The sequence below is a fragment of the Quercus suber genome, unplaced genomic scaffold (genome assembly GCF_002906115.3).
Source record: "Quercus suber isolate HL8 unplaced genomic scaffold, Cork oak 2.0 scaffold_214, whole genome shotgun sequence".
NCBI lineage: Eukaryota > Viridiplantae > Streptophyta > Magnoliopsida > Fagales > Fagaceae > Quercus > Quercus suber.
In genome coordinates this window covers 344,551-361,466 of record NW_027069672.1, presented here as the reverse complement: position 1 = coordinate 361,466, position 16,916 = coordinate 344,551, and the positions used below count along the sequence as shown (strand labels likewise).

General features: G+C 39.0%; 3 protein-coding genes across 3 annotated transcripts; 1 reads left to right on the top strand and 2 right to left on the bottom strand.

The window, feature by feature from the left end:
- Nucleotides 1-550: 550 nt before the first annotated feature.
- On the bottom strand, nt 551-5,187 carry LOC136060986 (uncharacterized). Its single transcript, XM_024072404.2, has 8 exons — nt 5,116-5,187; nt 4,919-4,964; nt 4,749-4,812; nt 3,455-3,577; nt 2,605-2,755; nt 1,830-2,050; nt 891-927; nt 551-791 (listed from the first exon to the last, which is right to left on the bottom strand). Exons 3-8 carry the CDS (start codon nt 4,800-4,802, stop codon nt 673-675), a joined length of 705 nt encoding a protein of 234 aa, XP_023928172.1. The 5' UTR covers nt 4,803-4,812; nt 4,919-4,964; nt 5,116-5,187; the 3' UTR covers nt 551-672.
- Nucleotides 5,188-6,623: 1,436 nt separating this feature from the next.
- Nucleotides 6,624-11,262, bottom strand: LOC112039532 (uncharacterized). The gene is made up of 8 exons (XM_065779597.1): nt 11,010-11,262; nt 9,718-9,818; nt 8,848-9,623; nt 8,652-8,739; nt 8,049-8,444; nt 7,121-7,955; nt 6,962-7,031; nt 6,624-6,712 (listed from the first exon to the last, which is right to left on the bottom strand). The coding sequence occupies exons 3-7, from the start codon at nt 8,892-8,894 to the stop codon at nt 6,982-6,984; spliced, it is 1,416 nt and encodes a 471-aa protein (XP_065635669.1). The 5' UTR covers nt 8,895-9,623; nt 9,718-9,818; nt 11,010-11,262; the 3' UTR covers nt 6,624-6,712; nt 6,962-6,981.
- A 2,120-nt stretch (nt 11,263-13,382) lies between these two features.
- LOC112039550 (uncharacterized) lies at nt 13,383-14,195 on the top strand. Its single transcript, XM_065779582.1, has 2 exons — nt 13,383-13,439; nt 13,590-14,195. The coding sequence occupies exons 1-2, from the start codon at nt 13,383-13,385 to the stop codon at nt 14,193-14,195; spliced, it is 663 nt and encodes a 220-aa protein (XP_065635654.1).
- Nucleotides 14,196-16,916: the final 2,721 nt, after the last annotated feature.

Genomic DNA, 16,916 nt, shown 5'->3' with positions numbered 1-16,916 from the left:
TCATGGGGCTAATACTATATTCCTAATGCTATGTAGCTCAAGCACATTACTTTCCTTTTGTTCTATAACTGAATTACTGTGGCTTCTAATACTTCTTTCAAATCTTAGTCTTAGATCAATATTCTATTACCTGTATTTTATTCTTAATCATTCAAACAACTGATGCGTCAAAATCTGCATCCTCGCCTTACACCTTGCTCATGTAAGAGGAAGAGTAGCCTTTCCAGCTAAGACCTCAATGCCTTAAGTTAATTTACTTAAATAATTGTTATATAGATATATATATATATTGTCACTCCTTAATGAGGCCATGTTGTTATATGTTCATCCGTATTTTTGTGCACGATATTTTCTAATCTTCGCTAAAGAATAATATTCAAGTCACAAGTAATTTTCCTGTAATAAAAGCTTAAATCATAGATGCATTGCAACCACAGGCCCCTTACTACAGATCCCAATCTTTTACAATATGATATATTTTTTTGTGTTTTCTTGTGTTAATCCCATTTTAAGAACTAGATTGATTATGTTTCTATTTCAGACTAGAAAATTAGGTTATAGATAACAATCCACATTAAATAATATCCAAGCTTCTTTCAAGAATTGCAATAGCACTTTATTTACCCTTGAGATAACTTCACCATTGGAATTGTGAAAGACAAATGTGAAAGGCTACTCAAGAAAGACTTGAATCCTGTCACCTATTGTGTCACTAAAATCTAATAACAGCTTCCCTCCTACTTCCTCTGCTGCATCATCCAACAATTCTTTGATATTTACGCCCCCCAAAGCTGCAAACACAAATATGTGCAGATTGTTTCATATATCCATTGAAGTACTTGTCTGGATAGACAACTCATTACAGCAAGTTTGTAAAACACAAGCAATACCTGGTACTATATTTGTGATTCCTTCCAAGAATCCAGCCTGTCAAAGTTTTTGGGAAAAAAAGAAAAAGAAAAGGGGGTCACTTCTCATAAATCAAAATCTGTCATGGCATAATTTGTAATGCAAAAAATTAATGCACGTGTGAAGAATTCTGAATAGCATGCCAGGATGAGAAAAATGGGCTTTGTGCATTCCAACAGAAACTAAGACAACGTTAGGTGTCTTCCACTCACCCCCATTATATCCATTTTTGTTAGAGCATTCAACCCAAAAGCTTAAGCAAGTAGGTGGAGAATCCAACAAAATATATACCAATAACCAAAACCACATCCTGCTGATGGGGACTCTTTTTTCAACAACCCCCCCTATGTGCTAGCCCAATAGAACCAACTATAGATGCATAACCAAATGGACCAAGCATGTGGAGGTGGCTTTGATAACATGTCAAGAACATCCAATGGAAATGAGACTTCCCTTAGTAAGAGCATTTTGCTCCAAATAGTACCATTAACATTAAGGTTCCGATATAGGTGACAATTCAAGGTGAGGAAATTAAGCCACAGGTGTTGAGTAAACTATATGTAATATAAGTTATGGAATTTGGAGTTTGCAAATGTTCATTAGCTTAGTGTCGCCTGAAATTTTTTTTGGAAAAAGTTTCTCATCCATAGAACAAGAGTTTCTTTCAACTCAGCACATTCCAGGACTCTCTCAAGCTCAGCCAAACAGCTAGGCCCATTGATTAAAACCACCAGATTAAAAAAATAATAATAATAAAAAAAAAACCTCCAGACATGCTGACAAGCATAAGATGTAAGGATTGCATGATCAGATCCAATGATGGATGGAAAACGTAACATCGGAGCACATTGAATATCGAATCCCAAAATAATGTTTCATACGCATTAAGATGATGTGTCCAAAGAGGATAGATGACTTACAGGGATCCTAACATCAAGTTTCTCAAATCCATCTCTTCCAGTTATTTTGATTCTCAATGTCCGAGACCAAATCTGAGAAAAAGGATCCCTGGAACCATCTGCACCATAGTTATCATACACGTCAGGAGTTATCACCTCAACAATGGGATCTTGAGGACTTTGATCTCTCTGCTCTGTATAATCTTGAACCCTCTGTTGTATAGAGTATCTGCTACTGCTCACTGCCAAATATCTTTTAGTTATAACATTAGGAAGATGGACATGAACATATATGTCTAAAAAAACCTAAGTTCAATTACTTAAGCTGATTAGTGGCTAGCATATGCTTTCACCTATAATCAAACAATTTTAAGATATATTTCGAATCAAAAAAGAATGCATCATGATTTGTGTGAGAATCCAATAAAAGGAGGAAAAGTACCTCCAAAGAACACGTATTTTAAAGAGTTCTAAAATCATGTCTTTTTTAATAATAATAATTATTAAGAAGAATGGTAGTACATGCTGGATATTATTATTTTCCAAAGAGACAATAACACTTCTTTTTGGATAAAAAGAGGGTTCTAAATCCAGCATTAACTTGTTTGTATTTAACAAATTACTAACTACTTCACTTCATGTGAAAGAGAGAAGAGGAAGAGGAAGCAGGAGGCAGGGAAAAACCATTAAATTTCCAGTTAATAATAATACATTCAACGTTAAAGCGTTATACTCTATATCAGAAGCCTCATGAGATCAAAATATCTAGGTTGCATCCCTAGTAGGGCTCACTCACCTCTTTCTGAAGATGGCTGATTGGTTCTGGTAGCATAGCGCTTCTCTTCTTCATAATATGTGTTGAAACCTAAGATTTCCTTTATTTCTTCGAAAGATGGCATGCTTCCAGGAGGAGGGATACGACCTCCTTTGATGGCAGTCAGTGAATCCTGCAATTAAGTCATAGAAGTTTGGTGTAGCAAACAATACAAGGTTGGATATAGAATTGAGATGCATGCTAGGTAAAATCCTCCCATATTCAAGTGGTGACAGCAACAAGAATACGTGCAAACCCTAACTGTAGTTTCTCTAGATTTGTAATCAGGAAAACATCTCAGAAACTAGATAGAATCCTTAATATGTCGACAGTTATATAACCTGTAATAAGTTCTAAGGATCTTGTAGAGATGTAAGATGTTCACAAAAGACATCTCAAGTGAAAAATAATTATAATTTAAAAAATAAGAAAAAAAAGGCTTAAAGATGCATAATATGACTGAAAGACCATCATTAACATGAAAAACAGTAATTTGATAACTTGCTTCTTCAAGTTCTTGATCTCCTATCATACTTTTGCACTGGTAGACTTTAAATAAGGACTGCTACAGTGCAGTATCAAAATTTCATACCATTCAATATTCTAAACTACTAACTGTAGTCCGTAGATATTTTCTTTTGGCAAGCAAAATCACAAGATCGTACCAACATATGCCTTCTTTCCTTTGTGCAGATAACCATTACATATCATGTTCAATATCAGTTCAAAGATAGAGAAATATAATTACAAATAAGCTTAACCATTTTGTTATTTACATCATTAAGCAATTTAATATCATTAACCAGGAAAAGAGAAAAGGTTAGACATAAACCTGCATTGCTCGAATGGATACCCCAATCAAGGACAGTGGATAGGCCACAAGTTTATATCCGAGATCCTCAAGTTCAAGAGGATTAAGTATCGGTGTTTTGCCCCCTCCTTCAAGCATATTGGCCTAGCAGGAATCAATGAACTTTATTAATCACTACAAATTGTTATCTAGCATGAGGATGAAAACTAATATTCTATGAAATTTCAAATTCGTAGTTATGACTTAAGACTAAGTGTTACTGGGTCATTGATCATAAATGGAAGCATCAAGGCACACACACACACACACACACACACACATATATTGATAAGTAATAAACGATCAAAATCTTCCAAAAGTTACATTAAGATTGTTTGAGAGCACCAAACCTCCTTTCAAGGGAGTCCTGCATCCACAGCCTTCAAAACCATGGAAAGGGATTTAGTCAGTTGCACACAGTTAATAGTGGATTTCATAAAATTACTAGAGTAGTTTTAGTCAAGTGAGCTACATCCACAGCTCCTCTTGCCATCTTGATATATTTATTCATTTAAGGCTAATAAAGAAAAGCCTAGAAGTATTTAGGAAGTTCATAAACCTTGAATTCACTGCTGAAACTATTCTAGATCACTTAAATAACTACACATTTAGGATGCCTACACACCCCCACTGAGCAAGCATCAGGTAAATCGTGAAATGCCTCAACTAGGAGTCAAACTAGAGACTTCTAGAATTATAGTATGTCCAGACACTCTCCTCAATGAGACTTCCAGCTAGAGATGGCTGGTTTCAAACCTATCTCTCCTCCTTAAAAGCCCTACTCATTCCATAACTGTATGTGCTTCCCCGGAGCATTGGTTATGTCTGAGATCCAGCACTCGCAGATTCAAAACGAATCTATTCCTATGACCTACAATATGAGGGTATACTTTATGACAGGAGAGTCTACGACTCACCTTAGGTAAAACTATATATATGTGTGTGTATAATTTGTATTTTAGTGCATATCTTCTGCATACTGCAAGTAAATTAATTGATTGCTATAGAATACAAGTTATTGTTGCTTCTGCTGCCTAGACATGCAAATGCACAAGCACAAAAACATATTCCAAAATGACAATATCTAGTCTATATAGATCAAGTTTATCTAATTTAATCAATGTATACAGAAATTAAGGCATGTGCAGATCCATTGACAGCCCTAATTTATTGACATTCAATTTACCCAATTTCTATCCATAAAAAGGGAAAATTTCACTGTAACAAAGCTAGCGATCATGATCCACTAGACAAACTTTAATGGAAAGGCACATACCTCATGAAGCTTCTTCCTTCTTCCTTTTGATTCAATAGGAAAGCGTCTCAGCATGAAAAATAATCTGTAAGCATTGGCTATGTCAATCCACCAGGACCAAGTTCACAAATCAAACTCCAAAGAAAGACAAGGAACACCAACAAGTACCAAATATGATGCAAAAAACTCACCTTCCACCATACAGCAAGAACCCTAATGCAGCTATGATTGACACAACTGGAGTAAAAAAAACGTGGAAAATAAGTATGATGATTAATGAAAGAAGAAATGCTCAGAATGTACAATATATATTTTGAGATGAAAAACGAATTTTCAATCTCCAGGAAATCTGAAGTAAACATTTATCTTTGGAAACCTGAAGTCTAACCTGCAATAAATATTTTCCCAATGAATTCTACAATGCTGTTGTCATCAATCCAAAGGTATACTCAGATGCAAACCTGAAGTAAGAACCTCACTTTGGTTAAATTCTTAAGATCATGAAAGTAATATTACATTTCTATAGTGGCTCTCAAAGGCTGCTTAGTACTGTTTATGCTAGGATGAGTGGATGACATGTGCTTAGTAACAAAAGGAAAGATATGTCTTTTATTATGCGAAAAAAAGAAAAAAAAAAAGAAAGAAAAGAAAGAAGAGAGAGAAGAAGAAGAATAAATAGCCATATCACGCGATGGGTCATACCTGTACTAAATATATTCCAGCATTAACTGAAATATAAACAATTCTAAGCTTATCGGTCGGTAAACTTCTTGCCTGTCCATTAATAGTAACGAGAAGGTTAATAACTTAATATTTTTCCACATCCACAAGTTTTACATCTCATTGGAGAGCAGAACTGGCCTTACATCCTGATAACAAAAGATCCTATTGCACAAAAGAAAATAGAAGAACATTTACTTGCCTGGTGATATATCTCTGCCCAAAAAAGGACAAGGAGTGTGTATGTAGAGAAAAATAGAAGGCCCGGAAGATCCAATAACACCAAAACTAGAACCTAGTTCAAGATGCAGAAGCTCTATGTCAGTATAGTAGAACGGAGACTAGGAAAGAACATCATTCATTCTAGCTAGTTTGACTTTAAAAAAAAGAAAAAGAAAAAAAGAAAATATGAACTCCCATCCAGAAGGATCAACAGAATAGTACAGCCTACATTCTAAAGTGCGTGGAAGGCTTGCTCAGCCTTCTTCCTCTTTTTCATTTTTATTTTGTTGCAATTATTTGAGTACAATCATGCTCTGTACATGTATATTTTGAGGGGGAAAAAATCGATGTGATGCTCCATCTTTGTGAATATTAATCATATAAACAAAAGAACATTTAAGTTAAAAAGCTAGCAATTTTAGATAATGAAGAACATGAGCCTTTTAGGAACAATTTCCTAAACCTTTGTATTTCTCAAAATCAAAGTGCAAAAGAGAATACTTGTATTTGTTCAAAAACTGCTTATGAGGCGAGGTGATTTTTAGTTATTTCCATTACTTTTGCCTCATACTTCTCAGAAAATATATGGAGCTCTAGTGTGCTTGATAATGCCTAAGCAAAATGTACAGTGAAAAAAAAAAAAAAAAAGGAAAAATTTGCAGATTGCATTCATATGCCAGAACTCTTACCACACAAAACTTGAAAACCAATGCAGATGCAACATTACATAACATAGCTAAGTTAAAGATTTAAAATTTTGCAATGACATTGTAAGAAACTTCAATGAACTAACCCTTGGATGCAACAGAAATACTTGCGTGTGAAATCTAAACACAACAGCACGTACTGCAACATAAGAAAGGCAAAACCCCAAAAAAAAAACAGGGTCAAATTATAACCAAATGACAAAGTATACTCAATGCCCCAAATATCACCATGACTTAAATATCACCTCCATTAACAATGAAGTTCATAAGATGGAAAACTTTATGCGTCGTCCAACCATATTCGGGCACTCTCAACTCAATCCTTATTAATTGAATCTGCACATCACAAAACCCAAAAAATCCATCAAAACCCTCACTTCAAACAAGTTTCCATATCATTTCAACACATAATCAAGAGTATATATATATATATATATTCTTTTCAATTTAATCAATCATTAGGCAATGAAACAATCCAAAACCATACAGGCCCAAGCCATGTATTTGTGTCATTTGTCATAACCCACAGGCCCAAACACACTGTAAAATATGAGTTGAGAGAAAAACCAAAGCCACAAACCAGACCTTTGATTCGTACAATTTAATCATCCCCGTTTTCTTCTCCTTACTGGTTCCTTGACTGGTCTCACCTTGCCTGAAAAGAACACAAGCAAATACTAATATGAAAATCATTTAACTATAAAAAGATGTATATGTAATCGGTATTGAATCGAAGTATAGTACCATGTCCAGTCCCACAATCAGGAGGATGTGTCTGTGTCCGTTGCGGCCTTCGCGGCCGATCTGGAATGTGTAACGCCTCTGGTGGGGGGGCGGGTATCTGTGTCTGGCTGAACTCGGAATGCACAAACTCAGGGGGGACAGCACCAGGGGTGGGCATGAATCTCATCTCATCTATACCATGTACATCTGCGGGGGCGGTGCTGGTAGTCAATGGGGGAAACATACTGGTGGTAGGCAACGGAGATGTACTAGGGGATGTGGGTGGGCAGGTATCATCGCACCTCATGGATGGGGACCGAGATGTGTCCCCATGGGCAAACATATGGGATGGACCCGCATCATCGCGTGCCATGGAGCCCATGTCATAACCAGTGTCCAAACACATCTCATCTGCTGTCTGACTTGCTTCCTCCATGGTGTGGTCATGCACGGGTGTGTGGCGCCGACTAGATGTGGGCACGGGTGTGTGACGCCGACTAGATGTGGGACGCTGACTAGATGTGGGAAGTCGACTAGATGTGGGACGCTGACTAGATGTGGGCACGGCTGTGTGACGCTGACCAGATGTGGGACGCCGACTAGATGTGGGCACGGGTGTGGGACGCTGACACTGAGTAGATGTGGGACGCTGACTAGATTGACGGCCTCCACGCCCTTGACGTCCACTTGCTTGTCGACCACGCCCTACAGCCGGTTCACTTGTGTTGCCCGCAACGCGTGCATCGTCCAAGGTCAATCGACCAATCTCTTCAACAGATTCCAAGGCCTTAATACAGTCGGTGTAGATCTCAGACCCTGGTTCGCACTTCGCCATAATCTTCAACTGTGATTCAACCTGTCACAAACATACAAGAGTAGTGTTAGTAGCTTGAGCTAAACTATGCGAAACAAGGTACATTTATAACTGCCCTAGTCTTTGTAAACTTACCAAAGTGTCCCAGTACGAGGTCTCTTTTGTAATATGGCGAACAGTACGAGGACGAAACCACACCATATACTCGTCATTGTAACTCATCTCTCCATGAAAGGCCGGTGCATTGGCAATTGTGGCGTGCGCAGCCCATTTAGCAATATGCGTGTGATGTTCTTCGGCCCAATTTTTTTGTTGCTTGCCCTGGAGAGTTATCTTGTGAAGGTCAACTGAAGTATCGACATTGGGTGGTATGCCTTGCTTCATCCCAAACTGTCGGAGAACACGTTCAGGGTGATGGTCTTCAACCACCCATATATGTATGAGTGGCACGATAGACCTCCATATGTGTTGACCTGCCTTACAATATGCGGGAAGGGAGCGCAAATAATTTCTGTATGGCTCCCACACAATCTGCAATGATCCAACCGATGCAAACAACCATATTAACAATATAATTATCAAAAATGTGTAATTATCAATATAATTATAAAAAATTATCAAGAATGTGAACAATACATGTAACTTTGCTCTGAAAAAAAAAATGTTTATTCATGTATATGCAAATTGTAAGTAAAACAACTACATGCCAAAGCGGTTCCCACTTGTAAGGCACGATACCTGATTTGGCCGTAGCGAAGCAAGCGACACACGATAGGCGCGTAGGACGTGCATTCCATGTTCAGTTGTTATCTTAGCCCCTTTCCATCTAGCAAACAACATAGACATAAAAGCCATATTAGGTACTTACATAATTCCCATGCGAAAAAACATAATGCGGAAATGTAAAGCAGTAACTATCTAAGATTCTATATACCTGATAGCAAGTGGACCTGGGGGTAATGCTTGGTGTGGATGCCTCATCACAGGACATATGTGTGGAAACCTCGCCCACGCCCATAACTACACCAATAGCAGTGCACCGCCAATCTGCTTGGCTGTCTTCTTTGATGCATTACATAGGTGTCTATATAGCCAACTTAGTGCTGCACTACCCCAACTATACTTCTTTCCGTTGCTGATTGGATTAAAAAATTGCAGATATATAAGTGAGACCCGTTCGCCAGATTTATCCATAAACAACGTACCACCCAACATCCCCAGTATGTAAAATCGAGCATATTGCTGCACAAGCTGGTCGGTGGCGTCAGCTGGGAGAGGGTTGCTAAACTTATCCTCAAGCCATTTGGCTTTTAACCTCGGCCCTTCTATCACTGCAGTGTTCTTGCGACGATCACCAACTGCTCTTCCCGGCGGCCTATGCCCTAGCATTTGCCAGCAGAAGTGGGCCCAATCATCGTTTTCAGTATCTCCCACCACCGGCAAGCCATCTACAAGTACCCCCATTATAACCTCCATGTCTTGTAGCGTGATGGTCATTTCACCGTGGGGCAAGTGGAATGAGTACGTCTCCGGCCGCCATCTCTCCACCAACGCCGTGATCAATGCATGGTCGAGGTCCATATGTGGGACCCGAAGCAGCCCATCTAACCCTGCATCTATGATATAAGCTGTAATCCGTGGATCTAAAACTGCACCATCTTCAAGCAGACCTTTATCTCGGTGACGACAAGTCAGTACACCTGGCACTGCCTGCAAACAAAGCAACTTAGCATTAATTACGCTTCTTAAATGCCAAAACTCTTTCTACTACATATATTGACTATGATTTTGGACAAGTGCATACCTCGCCTTCCAAAGGAGCATCCCATAGCAAACTTGAACGATGCATAGGCTGCCTGCTCAAGATAGTCTGTATAGAAGGTCCCGCTTCATGTGGGTCCATATCTGGCATTTGGTGACAACAACAATCAGGGAAAAATTCACTTCAAATACATAAACTTTCTTCTTCTTCTTATTTATTTATTTTTAATTATAAACATATTTTATTGAAAATGGCAATAATATAAATATTCATTGTTGGCAGGCTATTAAAAGAAATCATTACAAAAGAATCTGCACACTTGTTGTTGAATGGTGCTTAGGAAATACAGGGTCTATATACACTTGGTCCATAAACAAATATGTAATAGGATTGAAAACACACATGTTATAAGTGTTTGATTTACAGAAGCAATAGCAATACACAGAATAAGCAATGAATTTAACATATTTAATAAATTCATTCATAAAGGATTTGTCTCTGGTTACACCCATGGATTAGGAGGGTAGGTTCTTAGTAATAACTGATAAATGGGGTAGAATTTTATCCAGGTATCTAGTTCAGTCCAGTTAGGATTGTTTCAAAATTTAATCAACCAAAACAAAGTAATTGAATGGTATGACTATAGATTTTTCTGTTCAGTCCAGTTAGAATGGTTTCAAAATGAACCCACCAAAACAAAGCAATTGATTTTTTCACAAGGTCCAGTCCACTTAGAACTACTCAATGTTGAGTTAAAAAAAAAAAAAAAAAAACTACTCAATGTTGAACCCTAAGCAAGTTCCACCCCGCACCCAATACCCATATTCGACAAATAGAAAGGGCAGTGATACGCAATCAACAACCAATTGAAATAAAAAGTACATATTTTTTCAAACGGATTCGCTGAAAAACTAACGAAGAAAAAGGGGAAACAAAACAGAGGTGAGTGAAATTAGGTTTTTTTTCTTTCCTTTTATCCTTACCTTCACTAGTGAGTAAATTAATGGACTGCGGAAAGGAGATTGATGTACAAAGAGCACGCAAGAGAGAAGAAGCAAAAGCAATTTTCTCAGAATGAACGAATGAATCAAGCAACCACTTTTTCGCACCTGAGATTATTTTTTGAGAATAACAAATAATCTTCACTATCCCAACAAAAGAATAACAAATCCTTAATACATAAGCTTCACTATCCCAACAAGCTCCAATTTCATGATTCCAGCATGCATGAACACTCGCACACACCACACAAAATACACACAAAGAACCACAAATACCCACAAATACCCACAAATACCAAATGCTCAAACAAATATTGAGATAAGGAGACATACCTTGTGATTCCAAACTGAAGATGCAGACCGATAGTGAGAGCAGAGAGCGTGACCAACAGGGAGAGTCAGACCGAGACCGAGACTGAAAGGGAGACGGAGAGCGAGACTGAAAGGGAGGCAGAGAGAGAGACTGAAAGGGAAAGAGCGAGACTAAAAGGGAGATTGCGAGATTGAGAGGGAGATAGCGAGATTTGAGAGGAAGATTTGAGAGGGAGATAGCAAGATTGAGAGGGAGATTTGAGAGGGAGTAAGCTGAGCTGGTAAAGTAATTTGGTTTAAGTGTGCGTGGGTAAGCCTTTGGGGCTATATTAGGTGCTAATTGGGTAGAACAGTACTCGAGCTCGTGAAACTCGAGTACTAAGTGGAATTTTTGAATTTTTTGGCCATGTCAGAGTGCCACGGTGGAAGTAAAACAACATAGTACTCGAGTTTGGTGAACTTGAGTACTTAAAAAGGTGGTATATCCCCAATTATTTTCGAAACAGTGTTTGTTGGCCAAAAATTTCGAAAATTGATGGTAATGGGCCATTTTGGCCCTAAAATCTCTGTTTCTTTAACCCTGTTCTTTCTTGCTTTAGTTTGCCTTCTTTTATTCTTGGTTGTTAGTGGTAGATAACCCTCACACTTGTCAATGGTCCATACATTTTAATAAATAAATAAAAAGGGGGTGCGTGGGTATTGGGTACTGGGTTGCATAGGTTTACCTCCACACTTTTATAGTTTTATATACACTTCCCTTTTTGTTTTTTGTTTTTTGTTTTTTGTTTTTTGTTTTTTGTTTTTTTTGAGAGGGTTCTTTTGGTTTTGTTAGTATATAAATTATTAATTTGTTAAAAAATAATAATGAATTATATCTTTATATATAATAAGATCAAGCTATATTTTTAATTCATAGTAGGTTTAAACAGTAAACAATGACAATAGTTTCAAAAAGTATTGTCTATAATATCTTGAATGTTATTTCAAACATGATATTTATGATATTGATGGCTTATATTTATTAATAACATATTATTTAAGATCAATTATGCCATTATTCTTTAAAAAAAATGTGGATAAGCCAATTATAATTTCAAATGGAAATGTTAGAAGAATTTGATTATAAAAACTTGATTAATACTTTTACATCGCAAAAAGTAATAAAATTAGGCTTTAAATAAAAAAAATTGCTATAAAAATTTAAATAAAAATTATTTAATTCATATTTGATTAATTAAAAGGACCATTTAAAATTGTCGTCTTAGGCTCCACAATTCATTGAGTTGGCCCTGATGACATCTGCATACAAGTTTATATTATTTATTACCTTAAACTATACTCTTGATTGAATTTTGCACCCTAAAATTTGAATTCTCATCTAAGTTAACAACAAACTTAACATTAGGGTGCAAAGTATAACAATGGTCATAGTTTGGGGTGCAAAACGTGAATTCAAAAAGTTTAGGGTGAATAGTATAATATAGGGTAGTATAGTTTAAAATGGTAAAATGTAATTTCTCTAATAATAACATTAACTCATTTAGTTATTTACCAATTTTAGTTGGTAAGTTGTTATTGGTTATTGATAGTCCCGATCATATTACCTTCGTCCACAGAGAAAGCAAAGGATGAAGATTACACCGAGCTTCGCCTCACCCCTGGTAACCACCTGGCAAGGACAAGGCCATCATCCCACAATCAATGACGAAGCGTTACTAGAACACTAATGAGCCTCCACACTATTGAAAATATATCTCTCCATTAACGCCCCTCATGGACGTTGCATATTTGGGAATAATATCACCATTAAGACCGCACCAACGGCTAGAAGGAAGAAGAAAGCACCTATATATATACCAACTCATGAGACCAGAGGGACAAGTACAAAAAAACTTCTAGCTCATGCACATTACTATCTGAATACTTCTTTTTACTTCTAACCATTCTAACTTAAGAATTGGAGGTTCTATGGCAGGCACCACACCGGTGACCACGCTCATACTTTCCACCATTCAACTTGTCTTAGGATCAGGATTATCCGTGGATGACTCTACTTTGGATGAACATTTCTCCTGATGATCTGAGCATCATCAGTTTGGTGCCGTCTATGGGAACGCTTTTCATGCTTAGTGCAAAAGTATTGTTCCCTTCATCTTGCAAGCCCAGATGGAATCTAATGCTAACCCAGATCCAGCAACACTAACTCTGCAAATTCAGGTGCTCACAGTCGCTGTGGAAGAGCTTACCAGGAAGAATTAAGAGCTAAAGCAGCAACTACAGCAAGAAGACAATTGCCCAAAGACTAATCAAGACAACAAAGGAAAAGGTCAGGGGAAACAACCAAACACTCCAAAAGGGGTAAACTCGGATCTCTTCAGGGAAATGAGGAAAAAGATGGACGAGTTGAGGAATGCCATCAAAGAAAAAGCAAATTGGGGTCTGGACAGAATGGTCTAAAAGACAAACTCACCATTCACCTTAGCGGTCCAAGAATGCCCAATACCTTTGAAATTTCGTCTGCCCCAGCTCGAGCCATTTGATGGATTGAAAGATCCTTTGGATCACCTTAACACCTTCAAGACAACCTTGGGCCTCTAACAGCCCCTTGACGAAATATTATGCCGCTCCTTCCCAACTACCCTCAAAGGGGCAACTAGGGAGTTGTTCACTAAACTGTCGACCTCGTCCATTGACAACTTTGAGCAACTGGGCAATGCTTTCCTTCGTCACTTCGTCGGCGGGCAACGTTTAAAGAGGCCAGCTGACCATTTGCTCACCATCAAGCAAGGAGAGAAGGAGACCTTGAGATCCTATGTAACACGATTCACTGAAGGAACTTTAGAGGTGGACGAAGCAGATGATAAAGTACAGCTAACCACCTTCAAGGCCGGTTTGAAGTCCAGAGAATTTGTGGTCTCCTTAGCAAAGAATCCCCCAAAGACGATGGCCGAAATGCTCTTAAAAGCACAAAAGTACATGAACGCTGAGGACGCTTTAGCAGCCATAGAAGGAGTAGAGAAACCTAAAGAGAAAAAAGACAAAGAAGACGATCGAATGAGACGAAAAAGAGATCAAGCGGACCAGCAGAATGCCAAAGGGAATAGACGAAGAGATAACAAAAATCCTCATCTAGTGAAGTTCATGCCCTTGGTAATGCTTGTCGACCAGGTTTTAACGCAAATCAAAGACGAACCTTATCTCAAGTGACCCAGACCGTTACACTCGTCTAATGTGGGAGATAAGACGAAATATTGTCGTTTTCACAAATATCACGGGCATTACACAGAGGACTACCGAAACCTGAAGGAACAGATAGAAGAACTCATACGAAGAGGAAAACTGCAAAAGTATGTGAAGAAGGGGGATTCCAACAGGTTCATGGATGGTAGCAAAGACCACTACAAAGGCTCTCGGAGGGACGAGGACCACATGCCCCCTCGTCCACAAAGTGCTATAGGGGAAATAAAAACCATCACGGGAGGGCCATCCATAGGAGGGTCGTTCAGGTCCCTTAAGAAATCATACCAAAGACAGGTGAACAGTGTTCATAGCCTGCCTCCCCTAAAGCAAAGACGGATAAACCAGGATATGTGCTTCTCAGAGGAGGATTCTAAAGGAGTAAGGCAACCTCATGATGAACCGTTGGTCATTATGATCAGGATTGAAGGGTTCAATACCAGAAAGGTTCTGATGGACAATGGGAGCTCAGTAAACATCATTTACCTTTTTGCCTTCCAACAGTTAAAAGTAGACCCAAAGAGATTTCGTCATTTCGAGTCCCTCTTCATCAATTTCAGTGGAGACAAAGTATATACCCGGGGAATAATGACATTAACGGTCACGGCCGGCTCGTATCCCCTCCAGGTAACAAATAAGCATAACTTTTTGGTAGTAGACTCACCTTTGTCCTATAATGTGATAATAGGACGACCTACCCTCAATCGCTAGAAAGCAGCTACTTCCACTTATTACTTGAAAGTGAAATTCCCAATAGAATAGGGGTTGGTGAGATAAGAGGAGACCAGGTGCTAGCGAGGGAGTGTTATCAGGTAGTCCTGGCCTCAAAAGAGAACCACACGTGGATAATCGAAGACAAGACACAAGAAACTGTTGAGAAGTTGGAAACAATAGAGTCGGTCGAAGGAGATCCAACAAAGACGACCCAAGTAGGGACAAGCCTAGATCCCCAAATGAAGAAAGAGATTGTCAGGTCCCTGAAAGATAATATGGACGTTTTTGCATGAAGCCACAAAGATATGCCGGGCATACCTGCAAGCATCATTCAACACTGTCTAAATGTGGACCCCGATAAGAAACCCGTCCAGTAGAAGAGAAGAGTTTTTGCCCCTAAATGAAACAAAGCAGTCATGGGCGAAGTAAACAAGTTGCTCACTGCTAACTTCATCAGGGAAGTCTATTATCCCGAATGGTTGGCCAACGTCATCATGATCAAAAAGACGAACGGGAAGTGGAGAATGTGTGTTGACTTCACTAATCTAAACAACGCCTGCCTGAAGGACAGCTTTCCCCTACCCAGAATCGACCAGTTGGTGGATTCGACCATCGGGCACAAGCTTCTTAACTTCATGGACACATTTTCTAGGTATAACTAGATACAAATGGCTGAGGAAGATCAACAAAAGAAGACTTTCACCACTAGCCAAGGGCTTTATTGCTACAGGGTCATGCCCTTTGGTTTGAAGAACGCAAGGGCCATGTACCAAAGATTGGTAAACCAGATGTTCAATAAACAGATTGGGAGAAATGTGGAGGTGTTCGTTGATGATATGCTCGTCAAAATCAAAGAAGAAGAGGACCACCTGGACAATCTCAAAGAGACATTCAACACACTCAGATAGTATAGCATGAAGTTAAACCCATCTAAATGTGCCTTTGGGGTCTCCTCAGGAAAATTCCTTGAATTCATGGTGTCATAAAGAAGAATCAAAGCAAACCTCGAAAAAGTGAGAGCTATCATCGAGATGTCCTCACCAAGGACGGTCAAAAAAGTACAATCACTCACAGGAAGAGTAGCAGCCTTCAACAAGTTCATCTCAAAGGCGACGGACAAATGCCTTCCTTTCTTTAAGACCCTGAAGCGAGCTTTTGTCTAGACGGAAGAATGTGAGATGGCATTTCAAGAATTGAAGCGATACTTAAGCAACCCCCCACTCCTGAGTCCGTCTAAAGAAGGCGAAGACTTATTCCTCTACTTGGCGGTATCTGTGACTACGGTCAGCTCGACCTTGATCAAGGAAGAGAACAAGATACAACTTCCTATGTACTACATCAACCAGGCCTTTCAAGGAGTTGAAGCTCGATATCCACGCATAGAGAAGATTACCTTCACCCTAATAGTGGCCTCAAGGAAACTCTGTCCTTACTTTCAGGCTAACCCGATCATTGTAATGACGGATCAACCCAGCAAAAAAGTGATGAATAAACCTGAGACCACTGGACGGATGGTACAATGGGCCATCAAGCCCAGTCAGTTTGATATAGAATACTGCCCACGGACGGCCATAAAAGCTCAGGCATTGGCAGACTTCATAGCGGAATTCACCGCCCCCGAGCATGCAGAAGACCAGGAAGAACTTTGGACGATCTACACAGACGGATCATCCACCCAGAAGGGAGGTGGAGCGGGTGTCATTACCACCACCCCTAAGGAGGACGTTCTGAAGTATGAGGTCCAACTCAAATTCCCCGTAACCAATAACGAAGCAGAGTACGAGTCTATGTTGACGGGGCTAAGGATAGCTTGGGCACTTGGATCTAAAAATATCGTGCTAAGAAGTGACTCACAGCTCGTCATAGGGCAAGTCAGGGGAGACTTTGAAGCAAAGGAAACAAGAATGCAGAAATACCTCAAATTGACGAACTAGTTGGTAAGAAACTTTGATCATGCAGAGTTTGTTCAGATCCCAT

Excerpts from the sequence above, each read along its gene's own strand:
- LOC136060986 (XM_024072404.2), bottom strand. The coding sequence starts at position 4,802 with ATGCTGAGACGCTTTCCTATTGAATCAAAAGGAAGAAGGAAGAAGCTT. Across the intron at positions 2,051-2,604 it reads TCAGCCATCTTCAGAAAGAG|TGAGCAGTAGCAGATACTCT; the intron begins GTGAGTGAGCCC and ends GATATTTGGCAG. Across the intron at positions 928-1,829 it reads AACTTGATGTTAGGATCCCT|GCTGGATTCTTGGAAGGAAT; the intron begins GTAAGTCATCTA and ends AAACTTTGACAG.
- LOC112039532 (XM_065779597.1), bottom strand. The coding sequence starts at position 8,894 with ATGAGGCATCCACACCAAGCATTACCCCCAGGTCCACTTGCTATCAG. Across the intron at positions 8,740-8,847 it reads CCAGGTCCACTTGCTATCAG|ATGGAAAGGGGCTAAGATAA; the intron begins GTATATAGAATC and ends GTTGTTTGCTAG. Across the intron at positions 8,445-8,651 it reads CTTCGCTACGGCCAAATCAG|ATTGTGTGGGAGCCATACAG; the intron begins GTATCGTGCCTT and ends GGATCATTGCAG.
- LOC112039550 (XM_065779582.1), top strand. The coding sequence starts at position 13,383 with ATGGACGAGTTGAGGAATGCCATCAAAGAAAAAGCAAATTGGGGTCTG. Across the intron at positions 13,440-13,589 it reads ATTGGGGTCTGGACAGAATG|CCCCTTGACGAAATATTATG; the intron begins GTCTAAAAGACA and ends GGCCTCTAACAG.